Raw genomic sequence first — 25,609 nt, 5'->3', positions numbered from 1 at the left:
CAAACCAACAAAAAACCCACTCTCAAGACTACTGGGCAAGTGTCCAGGTAAAAGCACAAAAACACTGGGAAAAGATAGCAAGTCTTCCAAAGCACATGGTACTAAAACTACTTTCCAAAGTGTATGTCAGAGGTCTCAACATAGGTTTCTGAGCTGTACCCCACCATTTTTTTTTTCCCCTTCTTTGCTTGCTAGACTTTGTTGTCACTGCTAAAGTGAAATATGGAAATGGAGCAAAGAATTCTCAAGTCCATTAAAAAAACTATCAGCTTGATACACACTGCAGGGTGGGGTAAACAAAGCGGCAGGTAACAAATGGATACTTGCTTATAAGACTGCTAAAATGGTTTGCATTTTTTTTTTTAATTAATTAAGCACAGCAGGATTCAAAACCATGAATGCTGAAACTACCTATAAAGTATGTATGTTTAAACTGTATAACCAAACCTGGAGGACCAAAAAGAGCAGAGAGTTCTGTTTGTCACTTAAGAAAGTAAAAAGCTTTTCAGTGAAAGATGATGTGGTTTGATTTTTATCTGGAAAGAGATGCCCATAGTCTATTCCAAGCCGTGCTTTCCTCCGCCTCTCTTCCCTACCTTCTTTGTCAAAAGACAAAAGTTTAAACAAGATGCTGCCAATGATTGATTCCCTCCCTAGACCAGTTTTGTAAAAGCCCAGAAGTACCCTAGCATCAACTCCTGCTGACTTTTCACTGTCATGAGCTCAAATGGTAGCAGAATATTTACAACGTGAAGCGATGGTTGTCCCCAGAAGATGAGGCTGGTCAGCACAACGCTCAGAAATCACTTGCAATGCTTAGGAGTGCCGTGACTGAGCCATTCTAGCAACACCATGATAGCTACATACAATCTGGAAAGGAACAGACCTGTCAACTGTAGTTGGAAAACAGTAAGATTAATGTCGCTCTAACAATTTAGGAAAAGTATCACCGAGGAGGCAGTCACCAACACTTGTAGGCCTGAACGTTTAGAGAAAGGAGCAGACTGCTGTACTACAATAGGTTTGGACCCAACAGACTGCTGAAGCTCCAGACTGCCAACCCTTCAGCAGTCAGTCACAACCTGCTTCCAAGTGACTGTCAAGTTCCCAGGATCTTTTTGACTAAATCCTACAATTTCCTCTCTTTTAGGACACTGCTGATTTGATAAATCACAGCCTCTAGCAAAGCACTCAGAAATTTTCTCTGTAAAATAAAAAAAAAAAAATCCCAAACTCCCTAAATAAACCTTCCTTCTACTGGCCCACGACAGGATTCTTGTTTTTTTTTTTTTTTTTAAAAAAAGCACAATATTATTGTTATTTTTGATGCATTATTTTCAACACACACTATACACTCAGGTGTGTACATGCAGCACAACATGAAAACACTGGGCAACTGATATGAAAAGGACAGGAATTTGGCATCTGATTTTTTTTTTTAATAATAAAAAGATATCTCAACTACTGTTATGTAACTCATTCCACAACATGCTTATGCAGCATGCTCTTTTTCCTTAAGAACGGGTACGTCTATTTCCATGCAGTGGCTTTACTGCCTCACTTTGCCTCGTCTCCCCTCCCTTCCCCTGCTATAGGGCATGTGGGTGCATGTAAAAAGGCACTAGCGCGGTTTTTGTGGTTTGAGCCTAGCCATTTCAGGCAGAGTAAGCCCCTGACCCTTAGAGCTGGGAGACAGAAGTTGGCCGTCCCAACACCGAATTCTGAAGTTCAAGACTGTAAGCCCTAACAGCCAGCAGCAATAGGGTGACCAGAAGAGTTTAACAGGTATTTCCCTCATATAAAATGAAACAGAAAGACTGGGAGGTGGGGTGGGTGAAGAAAAGCAAGCAGCAAATCTCCAAGTGGGGAATAAACTGACCAAATAGCTGAAAACAGGAAAGTTAATTTCTAATGTACATTTTACTGGAGTTTTTCCGTATTCCCTCCTTTTTCTGTACTGAAAAAGGTAGGATAATAAAACTACTTCATTATTGGGTATTCTGTCAGCACTGGTTTTCTTTAGCACTACTTAAAGTGGTTTAAAGAAGCACCATCATGTATTTCCTGCTCGTCCTCCTAACTGAGGACTTTCTCAGTTAAACTATACTGCATTTTAATCAGGTTTATAGTTTCACTTTGTTTTTAAAAAGGTGCTTGGAAGAGTATTTTCATTTAGTTTCAATCGAGAGGGAACAAAGGATAGATTTTAATTCAAACACTTCTCCATGCAACTGTACACATGTCTGCATGAGTAACAAAGCACTACAAATGATAACCCTTCTTCTCCCACAACTTGTTTAAGATTACAATGAATTTCTGTTGCTGATATTGAGAAGTCTTCTTAATGTATTTTAATTTATACAGTCTCTAAAATTCTTGATCCCCCTGCTTGACAGTAACATTTGGAGATTTTTTCTTTTTTTCTTTTTCTTTTTATTTATTTTTTTTTAGCATTTTTATTTTAAAGTAAAAACTTTCAAACATTTTGAAGATTCAGGAACTTGTAAAAGTTTATCAACAAGAAACAGCCATCTATCTAGGATAAGATAAGGTTAAATAAACCATCTTCAAAAAACTGGCTTCCTACCCTAGAATTCCTGAGAATGCTTGCAAATTTAAAGCAGGAAAATAAAATGTTAAAATAAAAACAAAAACACTGTTAAATGCTCCCAGAGTTAGTCTTCATCTAAAATATATATATGCACTTTTTGGTCTTTTTTTTTTTTTTTTTTGTACATTTTAATTTTTTTCCCTTTAAGCTTACAATGGAAGAACAATTTAGCTTTTCTTTTTAAATATTTCAAATCCCTCATTATGTCTTGTAAACAAGAGGGGCTCTAGCACCCGGCTTTCACCGTAGTATCGCAATGAACTCAACTAGCCCAAAGTGCAGGAAAAGGGACCTTAGGGCAGGTTGGGAGAGAGAAGTGAGGGTGGAACACAGCAATGAACCAGCATGTATAGCAAATCATGTGACAGAACGGATACTGGCTTACTCAGGCCAAAGGTGCTTCACTAGGAAGTACTGCTGGCACAGGACTTTTAAGAACCTGCTCCGCGTGTCTGAGCACGGCTGGTCTTCGAGCAGAGACTAGCAGAAACAAAGCTTTATGGATGTGTGCACGAGAGGGGCACTAGCTAGCAGGAGTTGGAAGAGAGCATTTTGTTTCTTTGTGCACGGTGGGATGGATGAAGGAGGAGACGTGATAGAAAAGTATACTCAGAAGGGGCCAGAGTATGCTGCACACTCCAGTTTACTAAACAAATGCAAACCTACTCGTACTTTTTGTCACGTAACACTTTGCATACAAATCTACAGGCATGTGTATATGCAGCATTTCCCTCAGTCAGTCTTCCTTGTGACATTGGGTTTACGTAGAAAGGGCGAATTAAAAAAGCCACGCAACTCCCTAGCCCTTCCCTCCCACCCCCAGCACACACAGGCACACACACACACGCGCACGCACACATACACCCCTACATTACTTGAATCTGCTTTTGCTTCTCCCCACCCAAACCATACTTAAATGTATTAGACGTTGTTGTATCCTTCAATGAAAATGCTGAAGAGAGACTCCCCTATCCAACCCCCCCCCCCCCCCCCCCCCCCAAGGTAATAAAGCCCGAGCACTGCCACCGCTGAGGGCTGGAATGGACAGGTATGTGCTGGTACAGAATGTCGGCACTTTGTTCGACAGTATAACGGCCGGACAACACCACATGGAAGTCCTAGCACTTACAGAAAAAGTACCGGCATCTCTTCCCTCTTCTCCCGGCCCCCCCCCACCCCCCAAAGACTTCCCACTTTGTGTCAAGGGATGTTCCTTCAAGCCTGCTACAACTCTTTTCACAACAACAGGTCTTAAAAGTTTTGTTCCCAGCGCACACATGCACGCACACACTGGCTATCACTGTGGATTATAGGTCACCCCTATCCTGCCCAGAGTACAACTACACTGATGCTAAAAAAAAAAAAAAACCCAAACCTTTCCTTAAATACAGAAATTAAAAAGCAACAGTACAGAAAAAGTAGAAACAAAAAAGGTGCAATACTTTAAAAAAAAAAAAAAAAAAGTCTTTGCTAGTTATATACCTCCCTAAGCAAAACCACGTACACAGGAAAAAACACAACACAGAGAAACAAAAGGAAACGTTTGAAGTACACACTGGTTTAAGAACATTCGTAAGTAAACGTTTCTGTCAGTGATGGTCTGGCGCTGTAATACACCAAGGCCTGGCACAGGTAACGCTCACCATGAAGGACGCAGAAAGGAGTCAGCTGCATGTGCTTTCAGGAGATGAGGCAGGCTGGCCAGCGATTTGCTGACACGATTTAGTTTTTGTCAGTTTTAATACAAGCAGTAAATCAATTAAAAGGCTAATTTGGTTGGGCTGGACTTTCAAGCTTTTGATGGATTCTTCAAGAATGAATGTGGGTGCCTATTTATAGGTTTGGGGGAGAAAAGAAACACTCATCTTTTTTTAAAGGTACTGAAGCTTGCGGGAGACTGAATAAGAACATTTGTCTCAGCCGCACAAAAAAATGGCAACGTCTTCTTTCCTCCCCTTTCCCCCTCACTGGAAGAAAAAAAATGGCTTGCATTATATAACAAACATTCTAGGGTTCACTCAGTACAAAAACCCCACATGCAGACATAAATAAATAAATACACTGCTACTCAAAAGACAACATTGACTCCCCTCTCACCAAATCCTTTGGATATGGCAGTGTTCTGCTCAACCACAGGGTTAGAACAAGGGCTAGGAAGCAACTACCCACTCAGTATGATTTGCAGACTTGAGATAGCACCCTGCTAAAATGAATTTAAAAAAACCTACTGACAAATTTTAATCCAGCCCAACTGGATTCTGCTTCAGCCACAGGGACTCCACCATGCCTGTCTTGTTTTCAGAATCAAGACACGCAGATGGCCAGACAGCCTGTAGACCATCAGCAATGCAGCGTTTCAAGATTATATATATAGAGAAAAAAATGCACACACACGAACATGTGCACACGCACTCACACAGAAACAAGCACACGTGGGCAGTTACATGTGCCAGAACACACTGGTACTTATCAACCAGCCAATCACAAAGTGTTGGTTTTTTTGTTTTGTTTTGTTTGTTGTTTTTTTTTTTTTTTTCTTTTTTCTGTTTTGTTTTTTTTTGGTGGGTTTTTAAAATTTTAAAATTTTTTTATATTTTTTTTTTTGTTTTTAAAGTGAGGCTCCGTCAAGTCTTCCCCTCCCTTCCTCCCCGCCCTCCCCCCCAATTTTCTTTTTTTGAACCCCTCCCCTACCCCAACCCAACATGGTAGACCTAAGGACGGAAACACACCCAGTGCAAACAAAGTTAAAAAGCTATTTTTTCAGTATATATGTTTCTTAGCAACAACTTCCGTATAACATGAAAAAGTGAAAAACTAGAAACTAATTTTTTTAATTTTTTGTGTTTAAATTTAAATGGTATGTGTACTTGCTTCACATTGTCTTTCTAAGTTGGCGTTCATGATTCAAGTATTTCAAGAGTGATATGTTCTCTTTTTGGATTCATATTCCAAACGAAAAAACTGAAGTTATATAAGGGAGGCAACTATGTGCTCAGACAGTCTGTCAATGACCCACCTTTTTTTTCTCTCTCCGTTTTCTTTTTTCCTTTTATAAATGTATTTATTGCAAGTTGAAAAAAACGAAAAGGTCAAGTTAGTGCTGCTGCTGTTCCAAAAAAGGTCACGAGGTCAGAGTTGAAAGTTCTAAGTTCAGATTGAATCCGACCCTCCTCCCAGAAGGTCTCCAGGTAGTAAGGGAGCAGGGCTGCCCATTCTGTGTGGATCCTCTACACTTGGGACCCCCCACAAGCTTGAAGAATAGTTTGGGGGCCCCCACAAAGAAGCGCCAGTGAGATCACCCCCACTGCTGCCGCCGCCGCCACCACTGCTCCACTGCCCAAGCCCTGTTGACCCACCAAAGAGATTCAAAGCAGGTCCAACTGGATCTGTCTGGTTCTGTCCTGTCTCCAGGGATTGCCAGCCTGCTGTGGGTGCACTTGGGGTTGCTGCAGGTGTAGGGGGCTGAGCTTGTGCCAGAAAGCGACTAACCTCTTCATCTGTGGCAAACTCAGCCAGGATGGTAGTGTTTCCCAACACACACCTAGAAAACAAGATGCACGGAATCAAAAAAAATATTAGAGCCAGAAGGTAAGGGTAAAGGATTCAGAAGGCATGAAAACAACACTATTAGGTGCCCAAACCAAAGGAGGGATCAGCTTGCCACAATGGAGTGAGCAGAGAAAACTTTAGCTGACCGTGAAACTGACTGAAAGCACAAGAGCTTCCATTTTATGGAAAAAACAAAACAACCACCCCCCCCAACATTTAATTGTCATGCCTGCAACAGAACTTTTCTAAATTTAAACTAAGGTCCTGAACATGAACAACAAGACCAATAAAAGTGCCTATACAATGTAACTGAAATCGTAAATGCACATATGCCACCTTTCAAACAGAGAAGAGGAGGCTATAAGCCTGTGAAATTCAGGTTAAGATTAGTATAGTTCAAGTTTTCAATGAGTTTAAGGGCTTACACCACCACCCCTTCATAACCTCCAAGACTTTTGTCTCAAAACTTCTCATATTTTAAAATATACCAGGGCAGAGTCAGTTCCAAAAAGCTTAATACCAGGAAATCTACAATCTTCAGCTTTCAAGTAAACTGTTTCAGGTGCATCTCAAAACTATAGCTGATCCCCACACATCTGGCATTATTTTTGAATAAATGATTTGCATCTGAAACAATTCACAAGCTTTTATAAAATGGCAAAAATTGTCCAGTACGGTACATACTGGTCACAATTCCATCTTATTTGCACCTTCTTAGTTCTGTAGGTGCCAGTTTGTGCCAGCAATTAAAGTAGCACAAACAGAAGGCATCTTTGTTTCTCTTCTTCCTCTGCCAATGAGTGAGGTTCCCTTCCAACAATGATATTTGAAATGAGCTTCCGAATCACAGCACTGGACAGATGTTTTGTGCTCATGACTAAGGTAGTAACAGAGAACGGACAGGGGGATCACTTACATGTGCAGTGCAGTCTGGGCCTTGGCCGCCTCCTGTTTGGTGTTGTATCGGATAAGGGCGGTGCCCTGGGTCAGGTTCAGATGGAATGTCAGCAGTGGGCCATGCTGCATGCAGATCGTCCTCAAGGTTGACCCATCGATCTGAGGAAGAACAGCCAGGATAAACCAGATGTTTGTAACTATTTCTCCAAGTGTACTTCAATCCTAACTTCATCTCAGTAATGAAAAGATAATCCGTTCTCAGAAACGAAGACAGGTGAAAGCAGTGAGAAGTAAGCAAAAGTGACAGAATTTCATTTTAAAACAGAACCAGTATGCCTTGACTTCTCACAATTACAATGACTTTCCTTCATGGAATAGTTTGATTTATTTGCGCATAGGTCAAGGCAATCCCACGCACAAATACAGGCTGGCTGATGAGTGGATTGAGAGAAGCCGTGTGGAGAAGGACCTGGGGGTGTTAGTGGATGGAAAACTGACTATGAGCCAGCAATGTGCGCTTGCAGCCCAGAAAGCCAACTGTACCCTGGGCTGCAGCAAGGGAAGTGTGGCCAGCAGGTCCAGAGGTGATCCTCCCTCTCTGATCCACTCTCGTGAGACCCCCACCCGCAGTACTGTGTCCAACTCTGGGGCCCCCAGGGCAAGAAGGACATGCCCAAAGATGATCAGGGGGCTGGAGCATCTCTCCTATGAGGACAGGCTGAGAGAGCTGGAGTTGTTCAGCCTGGAGAAGAGAAGGCTCCGGGGAGCCTTCCAGTACCTAAAGGGAGCCTACAGAAAAGATGGGAAGGGACTCTTTATCAGGGAGTGCATAATAGGATAAGGGATAACAGTTTGAAACTGAAAGAGGGTGGATTTAGATTAGATAATAGGAAGAAATTCATTCCTGTGAGAGCAGTGAGACACTGGCACAGATTGCCCAGAGCAGCTGTGGCTGCCCCCTCCCTGGAAGGGTTCAAGGCCAGGTTGGATGGGGCTTGGAGTGACCTGGTCTGATGGAAGGTGTCCCTGACCATGGCAGGGGGGTTGGGACTAGATGATCTTTAAGGTCCCTTTCAACCCAAACCATTCAATGATTCTATGATCTTTCTTGCTCACTTGTAGCTTCAGTCTAGTTTTCTCCATCTCATTAAATTTCTTACATTGTCACTATCCTTATGTTAGCAGGTTTTCCAGTAATTATATACAACTTGTACTTCTCACCATCTTCAGCAATCAGGATTTGTACCAAAGGAACCAGAATGTCTTAGTCTCCAGTATGCTGATTTTAGTAGAATTTAGATCAACCAGTATTTAAAAGTTCTTTGCAAAACTGGAAGTATCACCTCTGCAATGAGGGTTTTTAAAAATTTATTTTGGTGCTTTTTTGTCTGTGTGGTTTATGAAACAGTAAGTCACAGAAACAGACAGTCATCTTTCTGCCAAACCCAGCAATGTTCATTCCTTCTGAACTAATGCTTTCACAGCAGTTGTTGCCTACATTCCTCCTGCAGCACTAACAGCTTGTCACCTACCCCCAGTAACGGCTATTCTCCAAGGTGTTCTGCACACACAGATTCCATTCCTGGTATGCCACAGGAACATGCACACATGAATGGGATCCATATGTGCAGATACTTAAGGAAGTGCTACTTCCTTCCTTCTCCCCCCCTATTACATAATACAACCTCGAATGAGGTAAAAGGAAGTTGTGTGTGGGTACAAATATGGACAAAGTTAAAACAGAAACTTAAAATGAACATACTGTCCCTGAATCCCCTTAACCTTTACGCTTCCTTCTCTCTAGTGTACCGACTTATAACGAACAGAAGATTTTTTATGGAAGAGCCAATTATAATCTCCTTCCTTCTCTTTTCTATTAACTGAAATGCCTCCAAAATATATTCTTCTTCCATTAAATGATTCCTAAAGCAGTATTAAACTACCTTGCACAAGGGAGACTTAGAACTGTGCTGCTTCATTACATCAGTGCTGTTCCCTTCGTATCAAGGAGAACAGTCCTATGAAAGGAGTGCAGTTTGCCATTTTGGGTGATCTGAAGGAGACCTTAGTCTTTCCTTTCACACTGATGTTTTCTTAGACTGTAGTAGAAGCATGGCAAATTATCCTGCTGAACAGGGGACTCTCTGTCTAGACCTCAGGGCACTGCTGATAATCATATAGGCTTTTCCTAAGCCTTGAATACAGACTAATTGGGACTGCTGAAACCAGGATCTCCACAGAATTCATTCGGACTGGAAGCAAGCTCTGAGAATACTTGCAGAAATAACCTAACTAGATTGGTTTTGGCAGGAGTGCTGGAAACATTCTGGGGTTTCACTATGGAAACACCAAAGCGAAAACTGGCAGTTACACCAGCTTTCTTATTGACAACATCCCAAAGAGCAGTCTCTAACAGCTATAAACCATTCCACATTATGGTCATGCAACTTCTAAGAAAAATCTTTCTTTTCCAGTATTTTTTTTTTAAAAACTCTAGGTAATGAAAGGTTATGATGGTCATATAGCAAAACCAGAATGTCTTAAAGTTAGCTAAAGAGATTACAATAGAAAAACCAATCAGACTGCAGCCCAGTTTAGTAGAAGCACCTCTTACATATGCTGACAAATCTGATTTTGTTAGATTTTATTCAAAGAGAAACAACCGAATAATCCACAAATCTGTATCTTGGCGAAACAAACAAATTCCCAGAGACAATAGAAAATACCTGTGGAGTGAGATTGTGAAGAACCAGCCAATAGCTAGGACGAACTGAGCCACCATCACTCCAAGTAGATGCTGCAAATTAAAGACAGTAATCAAGACAGATTTAATATAAAGAAAACATTTTTTCTTTATATTCAGGTCTTTCAATCTCAGACAAATTCAGCATTATCAGCCCTGGTAACATATGAAAGCCTAATCCTCAGTCCTGAAAACAAACACACATCCTTCCTCACATTTCACATAAAGATTAACTTTTTGCTAGAGTTCGTCTTCAAGGACTTTCCCACCCACAGAAAGCATCTCGTCTTTAAAGGCCCCATGCAGTAGGTATTCCCTCCTGGCAGCTCTTGGCCCTCTTCACTCATTCCGTGAAATAGGACCTGGGATTCCACTCCCACCCCTACCCACCCCCCACCCCAATTACTGACAGCAAAATTCTATTTCAAGAAGGAACATTTTTTTTCCTTTTACCAGACAACTGCAACTTTCTTTCCTCCAAACCATTAGTGCTGTAAAACGTACACTCCTCAGGTCTGATCAATGGTGCTATCAGTTGATTCTTCTCACCAGAGGCAAGCCTTGAGTCCTGTGCCCCCCAGCCCCTGACCGATCGGGATGCTGTGCTGTTCCATGGAGATGATGGTTTGGGGTTGGTCAGGCCAGGAGGTGGGCGGGGCAGCCCTGTAGTGTTCCTTGAGGAAATATGGTTTTTCCACATCTTGTTGGAGAGATGAGTGGGATTGTGTCCTATGGGATCTGGGGACCATGTTGATTTGTAATCACTGAATTTTGCTAGAAGATTAAATAAATTATACATATTAGAGAAACTTAGGAGATTTAGCTAGCCTTTAACTGTACTATCACTGTAAACCCTCGGACTGCATTTATACTGAAAGGAAGCACAAAGCTCAGAGCCATACAACAATTAATTTACCGTAACAAAAAAAGCCATACTACATGTAAGATACTCCTTGATTATTTTACATATGCTGACAAAAAAATACAAAACCCTAGGTCACTGATGACAATGTAATCAGTTGTAGCATGTTCAATCATTAATAAGATGAACATCAACTTTTATATCCATACTACCTTTCATTTAAGAATCTGAGAACTTCTTATAAGTTTGGGCACTACTGACCTTCAATGAAACAGAACCTTCTTCAGACCAAAAACTTGCAGAGAACTGAAATGAGTATTTACCACTCCTGGTCTACTAAGCTAATGCTACCTCCTAAAGATGTCTTCCTGTAAGATCAAAGCTGTCTCATGAATCACAGATTTCCTAAACCAGTTTTCCTTAAGAAGGCAGACCACAAATTCTCCTACACCTTCTGACACCAAGGGACATTTATCACCCAGTAAAAAAACAAAACAAAACAAAAGTAAAAATTGCTTGAATAATTTATTTTTAACTTGTTCTGTAATGAGAACCACCGAACACTGACAGGGTGATCTAGGAGAAAAGGCACCTGTGTCATGAATTACCTTAATCGTGAATTAGCTTAAGCAGAACTCATGCGTATGTGTTATAAAATATACATATTAAGCTCTATTCACTAACAAAAGGTAGTAAATTACTTATTTGAAACAAAGGGTAAACCCCCAGATTTACAATATGCCAGGGTGTCAAAAAGTGATACATTTGGGAATCAAACCCATAAAGCTTTCAGCAAGTAAAGCTGTGCTTCATTTTACAGCTGGATCACTGTATTTCTGTGACAGAGTAACTGTCAATAGCAAGCAAGTTTCAAGCACTAACCTATGAAAGTATATGAAAGTGCTTAAAAAACAGCTTTCACTAGACTCTGTTTTACAGATACGTGAATTCTAAATCCCTAATTCAGATGACCCGCTTTCTGTCTGTAAAACAGTGGTGTGTAGTCTAACAAGATGAGCAGAAGATGGTATGTGTGCCAGGCAGTGGTCTAGTTTCCTCAACTCAACTATGACTTTTATCATTTATCTCTTGGGTCTTTTTTATGTGCGAGACAAAATTAAGCAGAGGTAAGAAGCTGATACATGCCACTCCTTTTCCCAGGCTATGTAGGAGAAACCTTTTATGTCATTGGGATGCTGCATACACAGATACTGCTTCAAACCAAAATCACCCCACCAACTGGCAGCAGGAACACCGTTTTTTTCGAGGGCTAAATAGGATTTTCAACACGTTTTATGAAGATGCCGAGACAATGTTATGACCACAGCTTTTGTTCAGTAAGATTCAAACCCTGTAAAGTCTGGGCCAGATGCACCTCTCAGCTATGGTCGTCGCTTCTGCTATTTGCACACAATTCTTCAGTTTTAAGTAGCTGTCAAGACAATGATGGCTCAAAAGAAAATTCTGACATCTATAGGAAGCTCAAATTCCAAATGGTTTGTCTGGAGGAAGTATTTCCATCATCCTAACTCAGAAGTGTGTACAGAAACCATTTTTCACAAGAAAGCTTTGGAGACCTTCTTAAGGATCTGAGGCAGATACCTAAATTACTATTTACAGGTCAACCATTAAAATCCAAAGGACTAAAAGCCCGCTCTCTCTCCAGCTTTCAGGGAAAGACGAGTGCTATAAAAGGTGAGGCAAAAACGTTCCCTTCACAGCATTCCAATATTCTTAAACTAAAATGAATAAAATCACCGACCTTATTACTCTAATCCTTAATTCATACATACAAGGGTAGGTATGTTTAAAAAAATTATGACAGTCCCTCAACCCCTGACACATGTCAACAGATGGTGCATGTTTTTGTATTTTTTTTGTTTGGTTGGTTGGTTTTTTCCCTTCTGCATCTACTCCTTACTGCTACCCTATTCTTTAACTTGCACAACTAAGGATTTTGTATTGGGGGTGAGAGGAAGGGCAGAGGATCTGAGTCGAGTTTTAAAAGCAACTAGAACAAAGTATTTTATCATCAGGAGACAAACTATCTGATCAGCCACTCACATTCCAAGTTCCTCAGAAATTACTGAAAGATTAAATTACTGAAAGACAAGAATGAGGAACTAGTGAATAAGTAGAAAATGCTTTATCCAGCTAAGTTTAGGAGCCCACATACCTGAAGTGCTATGAACGTTGGTGAAGGAATTGTCAGAGGCACTGTAGGGCCAGGCACCAGGTGAAGGCAGCGAGGTGTTGAGGGAAGAATTAGACCCTATCGAAGTGAAAAGGAGAGAGAAAGAGTAGGCCAATTTTGTAGAGGTTTTTGTAGAGTAAACCTCAAGAAAGCCACAACTTGTATGAATGCCAAGCCTTCATGTGACACAGAGCCACGGTGCGAAGGCACACAAGCTTCCTTCTTAGTCAAATGCAACAGACTGTTACCCTGTTATGACAGGAACATCAGGATATTCTCGAATATCAGAATGACTTAAGTAACCACATACCAGTTATTCATTGTTTTACCTGTGGTGTTGTCCCGCAGAAGTTGGTGGTCAGTATCTACAATGGGAGATGTGGCTGTCCCCCCCAGCACACTTCCAGGGGTCACATAGGGGTCAGATTCAGGGTCAATGTTTTGTATACCTTTCCATGGCACTCCTGGTTGGAACTCTGGGACAGGAGAGAAAAAGGAATTAGATGCAAACAGGGAAATACAACTTACTGTAAATAACTGTTGAAGATATTTTAGGAGGGTAAATAATTGTCTTCTACACTGTTCCTCAGGGGAAAAAAAAAATCAGATTTTTCTTAATTAGAATCTATTTTACATTTCCTTCCATGGCACTATTTCTAGTGTCTGAATACAAGTACACTACAAAAAAGTGGTGTAAGTGCATACACTATTCCTTTGACTGCTCCTGTTTTACTACATTCAGATGAGGCTTCGACGGTTTTACCCTTTCTTAAAACATTATATATTTTTTAAAATATATAAGATTATATAATGTAAGATTAGATTCTGCACACATACTTTGTGTGTGTGCAGAAGCCTTTCTCAAGGAAAGACTACCTACCTTAAGAGTTTGTAAACACAACATTTGACACTTTTACACTATAGGTACACACACACTTTATACATTACCTATCAATACTGAGGTAAAACTAAAGTGAGATGCCTTGTGGTAAAAGCAACATATATACTCATTGACGTTCTTCATGCTTCACAATGAGATGGAATATACTTATCATGCTTAAGCGTCCTTTCAACCATAGCTCCAGGTATGCCACATTTTTAAATCAAGAGGATGAGTTATATAAAGTATGAGCATAAAAAAACTCCAGTTACTGTAAGAAAGATCAGTAACTTGGTTTCTTCTCTGAGTAAAGTGATGTGGTCAATTTTGGAAGCAGTGATAAGAAAGTAAAACTGCCAAACAGGGCAACAAGTAAAGAAGCTTCAGATACTATGTGACAATTTGGATAAGTGTGAAAAGAGTGCCAAGGTGGCAGATTCATCCCTTACAGATACAAGTCCAGGATATGGAACGATACCTTTATTCCCAACCTGAGGTTTTGAAGCAATTATTGACCGAGCATGAGTGCAATTGAAAGTCCATGATTAAAATGAGATCCAGGATGTGCTATCTGTAAGGAAACTATGTAGGGTGAATTTGGCATGGAAGTGTTCATTTTAGTCAGCTTTGTAACGAAGAAGTATAGTCAAGACTGTAACTTTCACAGACAAATACAGAAGAAAATGTGATTGCTACTGGTTCAAACAATTGGCACAGTAAGAGTAGTATTAGACTGTGATAATACACTGTCAGTAGAATCTCAGAGAAGACACTGAGAAATGTCCCCGTAGGTCAGAACTGTGGTCTGCCTAGTCCAGAATTCCACTAACAGTGGTAGAAGAAAAACCTTTTAGGGACAGAACACAAACCTGGCCACCATCTGTAGGCTACTGTCCTCACACTCTCCCAGCATCCATAATTCTTCTATCTAAGATGTCAGAAATAGCCACTATCTGCTAGCACCTGCCCATGCAACTGTTTTTCCATCAGTTTATCCAATCACTGTTTCAACTGGTTAGTACCCTCTGTCTCCAGAAGTTCACCACTCCTGATGGAGAAAAAAAAAAGCTCTCATCTATTTAAAATTTATATCCTCTTAAGTCTAGCATTTTCACCATGGTTGCAGTGTTGCAGGATTTGCAGTTACAATTCAGAAATCGTTTTGTTGACTGCCTTCATGATTTTGTAAACCTCAGTCACATCTCCCAATCTTCAATAACTCAACAAAATAATCTATGATACTGGGTATCAACATTTCTAGTAGTATGAGCAATCAGCACTGCATCAAAGAAGAAATGTGCTCAGCTGCTGCCAAAATACTGCAATCCTCTGACGAACAGAACCACCTTATGCTTAAGGAACAAGCAATGCAGCTCTTGGGTCTAGTTAAAAGATCTTCTCTGTTCTTAGATAAAGAATCCATGAACACAAATTAGAACCTGGAAATTAGAACTTGTTTGCAAAAAAAAAAAAAAAAAAAAAAAAAAAAACCAAAAGAAAGAAGAAAAAAAAAAGGGAGGTAAGTCTAGTCTTGCCTTTGTAAAGGTTTCTGAGAAGTGGTGAGACTGAAAATTAAGCACATAGTAAGCTGTCATCAAAAAGTTAAGGAATATTCAAACAAGGCTCCCCAAATCAGGCCTTATGGTATATAAAAACATTCACTCATCAGTATAACCCTGGTCTGGAGAAGAGTTTTCCTTGAACTTCAACATACTGACAAATTTCCAAACTATCCTTTGGGACTGACAGTTATTCTTAACGCACATTCACCAACTCTGCCTACAGACATATTCTCATTTCTAGTTAGTAAAGAAAACACGAAGTGCATTTCTCCAATGACATCTGAAAGGTCCTCCCAAAAACTTCAAGCACAAGATTATGAGGAAAACCATGACACACACATCTAGGTCAGTTTGCCTGGAGAATGACCGATCTGCCCTTGAATGGGAAAATTACAGTCTAGTATTACCTAGGTATGCAGGTCTGTGTGACATAACCAAAAGACAGAGTTCTCACCAATGCAGCAAAACTTGCTCTCACCTCCAGCTGTGATATCAGTTTGATTGGGCACCACTTCATTTATCTTTGTGCTGAACAATACTGCTCTCTTGAACGGCAGAATTTCTGCAGCAGATGGCATTTAGGAGGAAAACGCGAAAGGTGTAGTCAGGGTGAATGCTGAGTGACCACTGTATTCATTCAAAGGAAAAATGCACCTAGTTCAAGAGGTTTTCTCTTGTAAACTCATTTTCGTTAACAACTTATTTTCTAACAGTAGGAAGAAAAATTGTATCTTCACGCCAGGAACTGACAGGCCTCATCTACAAACTTGCAGAGAAAAAGGACCTAGAGTGTAAAATCATTTTGGGCCTTTATTCTTCATCAGTGATGTCGATAAAGTGGATCATGATTTCAGCTAAGTTTCCCTTCTTGAGGAAGCCAATAAACTGAAGAAGCTATGAGACGGCTTAAGTGGCTGATGGTTATGGTACAGTAACACTTGTCCTAATAGTCTACAGACCTCATAAGAGAGGGCGGCTAGCAGTACAGCAGTAACTGCATAAATGCCATATGCCAAAATCCATGATCTGTTACATGGTATCTGCACAGTCATGAGTTACTCATGTCCACAAGAAATTAGGGATGGTACTGATGATCCCAGTGAGAGTTTATGTTCAGGATTTGTGAACTCCAGCTATCTTCTCACAGAGGTGAGGCAGCCCTGACAGTGGGACTGCAGGTATCACTAAGGAAGCTCTACAATATCAACAAGGGGCAAAGAGTAGCTATTCAGCTTCTCACTTCTGTAACGGCCTTATGGTAACAAGAATCTTGACAGAGCCAGGGGCTGCTCCAAAACCTGGAAACATGGCAGAGCTGATCCTCACATCCCTCTCCCAACATTCCAAGCAGCGTTTCTCAGTATTATACAGGGAAATGGTAACTAAAGAAAAAAGTTCAGCAACAATAAGTCTACAAGAAAGGTCCTGAAAAAAAATTAAATTTTGGGAGTTTTTGGCATTATGAACAGCAACTCCAGCTCAAGAAGCTCAGTACTTAACAACCAGGTTGACAGAAATGCAATGCAAATACACCTCTATGGAAAGCAGTCAGTGGCATGAAATGTGGGTGTGCAGTTGTTCTTGAGATAACTAATTCTTTAACTCTGTTAGCTCATCAAAACATTTTCTTGCCAGAGTCAGACACTGAGGGGTTCCCACATAAAAACACTTTAACTACCTTTCGTAGGTTTCCTGCAGTTGTATCTGTTACACAGATTCCTAGGCTTTCTGATGCAAGTCGTGCACTACTGTTTTAGCCAACAGATGTACCTGCACCCTTACTTTTTTGTGCTTAAGGAGATTCATAGCAGTGGATTTGCAGTTAGGAATGTTTTTCTGGAATGTAAGAGTCTTCCAGGCAGAAAAAAAATCACAGCAGCCACTATTTGCTGAACAGCACTCTTGATTAATTCATGCAACTTCAAGGACACCACTCTGTTTAATGAATGTTTTATATAGAAAATTATGTGCGTGTTCAAATACATATGTATTTTTCCTAGATATTTGAGTTTTCTAGCGAAAAGACAGAATTCTGCCAGTGAAACTCTAGAAGACTTAAAAAATGTGCTATTGCCTGTAATCCAAAAAGCAAGAAACTTCTACTCAAGCCACAAGATTGCTGATCAGTACTGAAACATGGCAACACTCTTCTATCCTTTAAGCAGCATGAGCAAAGGTGAACCACAACAGCATACCACACACATTGTATACATATTGTGCCAATACTGCTGGCAAAAGAAACCTTTTGGTTTGCAGTCGATCATATTTGTAAACAATTGCCAGAAGAAAAGTTCATGCTACATAAAATACAAAAAAAATCAAGAAAATTCTGTTCCCACCACCACAAAAACCAAACTTTCAACATCTTTCGCTTTCTGATTCCATGCTGTCAATCAGAATTTTTATACCCCATGTCAGCTTAACACAATGCAAATAAGGAATCAATACAAGAGAAGGGAGCTGGTATTGTGCATTCTATGAACAAGTGTTCTCATAGAAATTTCTGTAAGTGTGAAGTCACCAAACTACAGAAGATAAGAGTACACCTAACAAAACCCAAATACTACTCATGCAATTCAGCTGTTAGTTTTTATTTAGCCCAGTAATTTTTTACTGGAAAGTCAACATTTATGTTTTAATTTAATGTAGAAGAAATCTTAAAAAAATGAGATAGGCCAAGCAAGTATTTTCCTTGCAGTGGTTACTTAAAAAATATGACAAGGAAAGGTCTCAGCACATCTACTCTAAAGCTAAGACATAACCCCTGCCCTTATGTAATACCTGGAGGCCAGCTGGCATTGCTGGATTTGCTTCCGATCTTGTTCGTTGGTGGAGATTTGGCAGGTAACCAACTATCACCAGCAGGGCCTGCATGGCCACTTAGTGGGTCACCCTGAATTATGTCAAACTGGTTGTAGGGCGATCCTCCGCGAGCCTTTCCAGGGGGCACTATTGCACCTGAAGCATTAAAAAGACACACACTCAGGAAAGGATGGGACCTTTATGAGTATGATATACTAAACGAAAAAAATATTTAAGATGCATACTGGTGAGGTAAGACATTCACTAACTTGAAGCATAGTTTCATCTGAGCTATTTCCCAAGTGGCAAAATGGTATTGCAAGGGCATTCCCAAAACAGCCAGTCCCCTTCTCACCATTTTTGTGCATATTGGCATCTTGTGAAGACACAGAGGGCAGCCCTTCCATCATAGTCCACTGCTTAAAGCGGGATTCTGTTCCAGCCTCTTTCCCTCCCACCATGCCGTAATCCATGCCACTTGAGCCAAAGCCTACGAAACAAACAAACAAAACTCTATTGCAATTTGCTCTTTTTGGCTTAAGTATCTTCAAACAGGGAGTCATTGTGATCATAAGAAAAGGTAAAAAAAAAAATGAACAGTAGCAAATGAAACGTTCAAGAGGCAACTTCCAAAAAAGCTTATTAGGTCAGTATGCTGCCAAGATACACTTTGTTAGTATGTCTGTTGTCTTCCCATGTAATGAAAAATAATGCAATTTGATCATGAGGTGGTAACTTTTGCTCTAGTGCTTATACATAAATCACTAATTTCTGGACCCAGACATAACTGGCTAATATGGTAACTATAGGCAATACACCAAATCTCTTCCCGCAGAGCACTTACCTGAACCGTATCCAGGTATTTGCCCTTTGGTCTGTAAATCTGAGAGACCCACATTCAAAGGATTGGGTACCATGCTGTCTAAATGTGGCTTAGGCCCAACAGGGTGGGATGGCGAATGCTTCATGCCAGGCTGCCTCTGCTGCTGCTGTTGGAGGGCACTCACCATACGAGCAATCTGCAAATGAAAAAAAACGTGGCTGATAAATCCTATTCTGTAACACGGGATTCCAGTTAACATGAAGAAAAAGTGACTTGAAAGAGATCCAAAGGACCTTGCTCTCTGAAAAGTGCAAACTGAAGAGAGCAGATGACATTACTAGAACCAGCGCCATCTCTGCTGCAGACTACATTTTTCCAGCACACTGTATATTTCGTATGATTGACAAAAACAGTGCCACACCTGTTGCTCCTGCTGTTGTCGCACAGCTTGAGATAACTTCCTCTGGCTCTGTAACAGCTGCTGCTGTTGCTGCTGCTGAAGGAGGAGCTGACATGCCTACAAGATAAGTAGGGTGGGAAGCGTGAGAATACAGAGCTCATCAAGTGAAAGCTCATCAAGTGAAATAGAATTGCCAGGAGCTAGCCACTAGCAAATACTTTGCCCATAACTTAGGTAAACTGTTTCTCATTCCACACTCTCAAATAACATGACAGTGAATGCATTAAAAGAATACTATATGCTTCACTTGCTTCTAATTTAACATCATGCAACAGTATTACTAGTACCTTCTTTCTTACCATCACTATGAGTCTGAGAAAAACAATTACAAATCTACAAACAACTGCTTTCTGTACAAAGATATTGATTAGAATCAATACTAACCCACTGCAACAATCACAATAATTACACAGGCCTGTTGCCCTCTAACAGGGCTGTACCTTCCTGTCCAACAAACAGGGAATACTTGTACAAAATTAACACAAGATCAGTAGAACAAAACAGAATTACAACAAACATAAGAAAACTTTCAGCAGACACTTTGTAAACAGTCTGTCTCAAGATTACTAGCTACTTACTAGTTGAAACTGGGGAATCTGTGGAAGCTGGCTCAGCATGGCAATCTGTTGTGGAGAAAGCTGGGGGCCCATATTGAAAAGACCAGGATTCAAGCCACTGTTGGGGAACTGTTTGAGCATGGAGGCCGAAACCTGCATGGAAACCAGTTACATATCCTCAAGAAACGCACGGCTATGAGAGAATATGATGAAGTACGTCTATAAAGGAATAGGTATGACACCAATCTTACATGGTGTTCTGGGAAAGACATTACAGATTTATTAACACATCACATTTAAACATGCACAATCTATGACTTGAGCAGAGTGAATACCTCACTTGATCGACAATATACAGTATTACACGTGCAGATGCAGACACACACACAAAGGTTCCTCCCCCAACCAATCAGTTGCTAGAGACTGCACTAAATTAAAATGCTGATATATCTGCAGCTAACCAGTAATCACAGTACTGCATTATCACATTAAAAATGTACTGCTTGACAAGGGAAAAGAAAGGCATTCAGGCAGTCACTGGAGCAAAGAAACAGTACCTCACAGAAAGAGTTAATCTCTTTGTATGCTGAATAAGCTACAGTAAAAGACAGGAGTAGGTGGAGAAGAATCCCCCCATTTCTCCCTGCATTATTTGAGAGATACACAAGTAGAAATCAAGAGAATCTCCAAAAGTCTTCAAGTCCAAAGCAAAAGGTCAACTTGTGCATTTGGAGACCCTGAGATCTTAAAGCTCTGCAATGTAAATGTAAGTATAGCCCTTCATCAGGCCTCTCTTTCAGGGTGGGAGGAAGCACAGGACAAGACTGCTTGAAAAAAACTAAGCAACCTGTCACACTTTAGAAAAACTTTCAGCTTTCACATTTTTTTTTTTTAAAAATACTTTGCAAAAGCCTATGTAAGACACAGGATTCCTGAATCTACTTTGAGGTTTAAAAATACTGGTAGCGAGCATTTACCATCAACTTCCTTGGAATAAGAAAGAAGGGTAATCCTTCTGCACTGAGTTTTAAGCACTTTCAACTATGAATTTTAATTTTTTTATCTTATGTAAGTTTTTGATTTCTTAACATCAAGCCAAGACTAAGATAGATATGTAAGTAACCTCTGAGGTCTGTAATGCTCTGAGGTCTGTAGCTCTACTTTTACAAGTAACCAGTTACTATAAATTCCTTACCTGGGGAGAAAGAAATTGGGGAGGCACTTGCGCCCGGATATTGGGGGAAGGATTTAGTGGCTGCACTGGTGTGTGCATGCCCCTCGATTGTGCTGTGCTGTTTCCAAACAAACCATGATTGCCACCCTATAAAATTAAAGCAGTAGTGAGAAGATGAATCTTTCAGGATGATGGATTTCTATGCTGTTAACTACATACCAATAACCATGAGGCAAGTACTGACTTAAACAGAGCACCCTTAGAATTACTGAGATGTTTGCCCTACATCAGTAATATTCTACCTGGATTAAAACTGCTGTACTGCATTCTTGAGATGCAGGCTCTTTCTCCTCTACGTTGAATATATCCACTTATTTCAAAGCACATGAGAAAGCTAATGTTTTATATTTTGCACTTTACATGTTGGGAAATGGAAACTTGGAGTACAAACACCACACTCAAAACCCCATTCTATCAGCTTATTATCTTGTTGGGTCAACAAGAATTCTGGGCCATCATTCAGAAGAGTCAGATACTCTTGAGTAAGTTGCTGAGAGATCACTTGTGAGCCTATCACTACCTCTGCAGGCCTTTCACTAACTGAAATGAAATAAAATTAATTCAATAAAATTAATTAAATAAAAGTAAATAAATAAAATTAATTAAAAATTTTATTAAAACTTTTCCTTCTAATGTGAAAACTTCAGCATTCTGAATTGAGATGTTTTTATTTTCCTTTTTTCCCCACTAAATGGAAGAGCAGGAAAATTTTAAAGTGAGAAAACAGTTTTGGTTGGTTTGTTTAGTTGTTTTTTTTTGCCTCCCAGTGGTTTATTTTCTAACACAAGAATGCTTGCTGTTTGAGTCTTCTTAATGAGAAGTATTTACTGTTTTATAAGCAACTTGTGTAATAACAAACCCTACTGCACCAAAAAGTCCAAAGAAAATTTGTGATTATGTTTCACTATTTCAGAATCTGAGCAGACTATCTTTATTTGTAACAAATCTTTCAACAAAAGCCACAGGAAATGTTATGGACAGTCTCCTACACTAACAGTTGCATGTTATTGCTTCTGAAAGCTGAAGCTCATACTCCAAAGGGTCTTTATGTGCCAGGATTCTGTCTTTTAGTTTTCCAGATCCTCAGAACTTCCCATCTTCTGCTGTATACCAGGATGTCTATGATCCTCAGATACTTGGGGTTCTAAACAGTACATTTTCCATCCCTCAGCTATCATTCTCTGTTGTCCCTCTCCATGCCAGCATCACTGTACCCAACATAAATTAATCGTTCTTCCAAACTGAGATTGTGCATGCCTTCTCCAAACCCCTTCCTTCTCTTACATAAATGGATTTCATAAATTTTGCCTCCCTTCTACCATAATACTGTGCATTCTCCACTATCCTTTTGTTAAAACAAAAGTGTCTCATTCTGCTTCTATACTGGCAGCATTATGGATTGCCTCATTCATCTGTATCACATTCCACTTCCTTAATGCATCTTCTCTTTCTGAAGTAACTCAAGATGTCCTACTACACACACGGGGAAAAAAACCCCAAGAAACAGGAGTTTTTACTCTGGAAAAAACTGACTGGGGTCAACTACACATTAAAATTTTTGAGAAACCTGAAGCTGCAGCTACTTTCAGCTCTTCCTAAAGCTCAACAGAGTTCTGCACACAGAATCCAAGAACATGCCTGCAAATTCTGAATTTAATCTAATGTTCAACACTGATTGTGTCACATAGAAACAGGAAGACAACACAAAGAAACACCATCATGTTAGGCATGTGACTATATAAGCTAGCCTAGTTGCAATACTTAGATTCTATTCTTTCATTTCCCAGTATTCCTACAACATTTTATTCTAGCATAATGCAAAACGTAATAGCCAGAAATTCTTCCAAACTGCAGTTAACCACTTTATTTCTTCCCCACCATTCCCCCGTAGCTATTAAATCAATCCTTTCTTTGGGCTGTTGGGAAGGGAGAAGGGAACATGTACAATGCAAAATTATTGCAATTTTTTAAAGGCACATTTCTACATACAGGGTCATTGGGTGGAGTCTGGAAAAATTCAGTGTCGGGGGGTGGTAGGGCAAACCAACAGCCTCTACCTGGTGTTTAAAACAGAAATTAAAACGTAAAAGTTGCCACTAACTTCATGACTTCTGAAAAGCACATCTATCTGCTGCTGCTGCACTGTGATTCAGGAAAAGGCCAATAAAAACAGATGGAATACATTTTGATGGTAGGAACCAAAGTGGATTGATTCTCAATGTCCTGATATAGCTGAAATTTCCATTAACAATATTAATTTAGTAGGAAAACAAATGCAAGCAACCAACTAACCAGGATTAAGCCCAGGTTGCAGCATTATAACAATGCATCTTATAAGGTGGCCTGCTTACTTGTCTAGCAGCGAAGTTTTGGGGACTGAGCCCTGAGCCGATTGCCCCAAGGCCGACGTTGGATAGTGTGGAACCAGAGGGAGACAGCTTGTAGCTGGGAGAAGGGGAGAAGGGAGAGCAGGGAGCCTCATCCCCAAGGCACCCATCTTGATTGGAGAAAGGCAAAGTCAGCTGAAGCAGCAGTTAGCCAACAGCAGGAGTTGGTTAGTGAAGCAACAGAATGCAAGAGGAGAGAAAGAGGGACGGTGAGTGACTAGGAAGAAGCAAAGTTAATTTGTAATAGCAGTTACAAGGACAAAACTTCTGACTCAACTGATCACTTGACAATTAAGATTTTGGACCAAGGAGATAATCAATAAATTCCTAAAGGTTTCTTTTCAAAAGTACATTTCGAACTCTCATGAAATTGATTTCTTACAGTGGCTATTACCACTACAGAAACAAACAAATCTTGAATGAATTCCTAATGTCAGCACACACCTACAAACATAATTTGTTAGGAATGCATTAGCTCTGCTAGTGGTATTTATTAATTAGGCCACCAGAGGGAGTTGACAAAATTGGGTTTTGGCCTGTTATACCAAAATGGAGGAGTTAAAAAATTCATTGACAGTAACACGCCTTCAGGATTTTTAAACCAAATTTCTTTTCCATTTTACATGTGATAAACCCTAAAGCATTTTGAATCTACTGGACACTTTCCAATTCATAATGTGAAGCAATTAATGCTTGCTAATAACAGTGATAGCTTCTATTTAAAATACGCAAGAATATGAAAGAAACGCTACCATAACATACAACAGATGTCACAGAGAAACAGATGTCATACAGAAGCTTACAGTACACGGACGTACAGCATAAGGGGTTGCAGAATTTAGAAAGGGTGTTTCCAATAAATGACAGACATGAAAGCAGAAAAAATTTGGAAGACTGTGATTACTTATGTTTACTTAGATCTAAACCAATTTGTTTACAGTAGATGATTGTAGTCAGTAGCCAAAAGAATCACTGTGATGAAACCTATAATGAATTTCGATGCTACCAGTAGTTTACCCTTCCAAGAAAAACAAAGAGATTTCTTTCCGTCCATATTAACAGCCGACTGTTCTAGAATAAAAAGCCTCATGCTCCCCAGATAATTTAGTTTGTCTACACACATCTGACACCTCTGGTTTATATACACATTCGTTCTACAAACACAACTCCCCCCACACCTTTTATTATTGAGCTTGTCCAAGGTTACTGAATTTTCAGCACCTCCAGAGGAGTAGGGTAAAAATTGAGACCTTGAACACAGAGGTTAATGTTAATTATCTGAAGATATTTCTCTCACCTTCTCAAAATAAGGCCCGCTATCTGTGGTTCCCATGTCTTTGGAATTAGGTGGACGGAACCCAGATCGATCCTTTCTCATCATGTCATTAAAGTCCCCGAGATTCATGGCTCGTTTATCTACCTCAAACTTCTTATCTGGGAGACCACCTGTAAAAAAAAAGAAGAAATAAGACTGAATTAGTGCCAATAATCTCTACCATGTTTCATGACAGCAGGTTCACAGCTAAAGAAGGTATCTTTAAGATCAGGGCATAAATGACATCTGTCTTAATTTAGCATAGCCACAGCTGATATTAAAAGTGTTGAAAAATTAAAGTAGGAAGTTTCATTTTTAAGACTGAACAAGCCAATGTAGTTTAGAAAGTTTAATATGAAGTATTTCTCACAATTTATGTACCGATATAAACATATGCATTTCTACAGCAGCCTAGTTCAAACGGTGATATTCATTTATAAGTAATTCTCAATGTCTTCCAAAACTCACACTGTTATCTATTGGTATTCAGTATCTATAGAGACACTGCTATTTAGGTTCTCTGTATATTCTGCATAGCCTCTATTGGGTTTGGCACTGAGAAAGAATTCCTCAAACTGCAAAACCATGCACATAATTTGAGTACGAGTCTTCTACAGTCATGTGAACTTAACTCCTGAACACCACAGATCATCTGGTGTAGTGAAACTTCCAGAGAAGCAACCAACCTCCCTCAGCCTGTATGCAGTGATTACACAACCAGTACGAGAGGCGC

General features: G+C 40.0%; 1 protein-coding gene across 9 annotated transcripts in view; it reads right to left on the bottom strand.

Annotated features, from left to right (window-relative positions):
* Positions 1 to 5,192: 5,192 nt before the first annotated feature.
* The window catches only part of TNRC6B (trinucleotide repeat containing adaptor 6B), a 47,813-nt gene continuing 27,396 nt past the window's right edge, over positions 5,193 to 25,609 (bottom strand). For 2 of the 9 annotated variants that reach the window (XM_042793261.1, XM_032996771.2), the window contains 15 exons: positions 24,859 to 25,007; positions 23,526 to 23,696; positions 21,136 to 21,261; positions 19,962 to 20,093; positions 19,345 to 19,440; positions 18,945 to 19,119; positions 18,456 to 18,590; positions 18,080 to 18,256; positions 15,777 to 15,860; positions 13,186 to 13,332; positions 12,839 to 12,934; positions 10,254 to 10,574; positions 9,784 to 9,854; positions 7,077 to 7,216; positions 5,193 to 6,152 (listed from right to left, as the gene is read on the bottom strand). In XM_042793261.1, coding sequence (XP_042649195.1) covers positions 5,762 to 6,152; positions 7,077 to 7,216; positions 9,784 to 9,854; positions 10,254 to 10,574; positions 12,839 to 12,934; positions 13,186 to 13,332; positions 15,777 to 15,860; positions 18,080 to 18,256; positions 18,456 to 18,590; positions 18,945 to 19,119; positions 19,345 to 19,440; positions 19,962 to 20,093; positions 21,136 to 21,261; positions 23,526 to 23,696; positions 24,859 to 25,007 — 2,411 coding nt within the window. In that variant the 3' untranslated portion in view covers positions 5,193 to 5,761. The remainder of the gene's footprint in view (positions 6,153 to 7,076; positions 7,217 to 9,783; positions 9,855 to 10,253; positions 10,575 to 12,838; positions 12,935 to 13,185; positions 13,333 to 15,776; positions 15,861 to 18,079; positions 18,257 to 18,455; positions 18,591 to 18,944; positions 19,120 to 19,344; positions 19,441 to 19,961; positions 20,094 to 21,135; positions 21,262 to 23,525; positions 23,697 to 24,858; positions 25,008 to 25,609) is intronic. The other 7 variants (XM_032996772.2, XM_032996774.2, XM_032996773.2 and 4 more) reach the window with 7 other exon arrangements.

Source organism: Tyto alba, unplaced genomic scaffold (assembly GCF_018691265.1).
Source record: "Tyto alba isolate M040663 unplaced genomic scaffold, T.alba_DEE_v4.0 Super-Scaffold_2, whole genome shotgun sequence".
In the NCBI taxonomy this organism is placed as follows: Eukaryota; Metazoa; Chordata; class Aves; order Strigiformes; family Tytonidae; genus Tyto; species Tyto alba.
The sequence above is the reverse complement of the archived record's forward strand: the minus strand, read 5'-3'. Positions and strand labels throughout refer to the sequence as shown.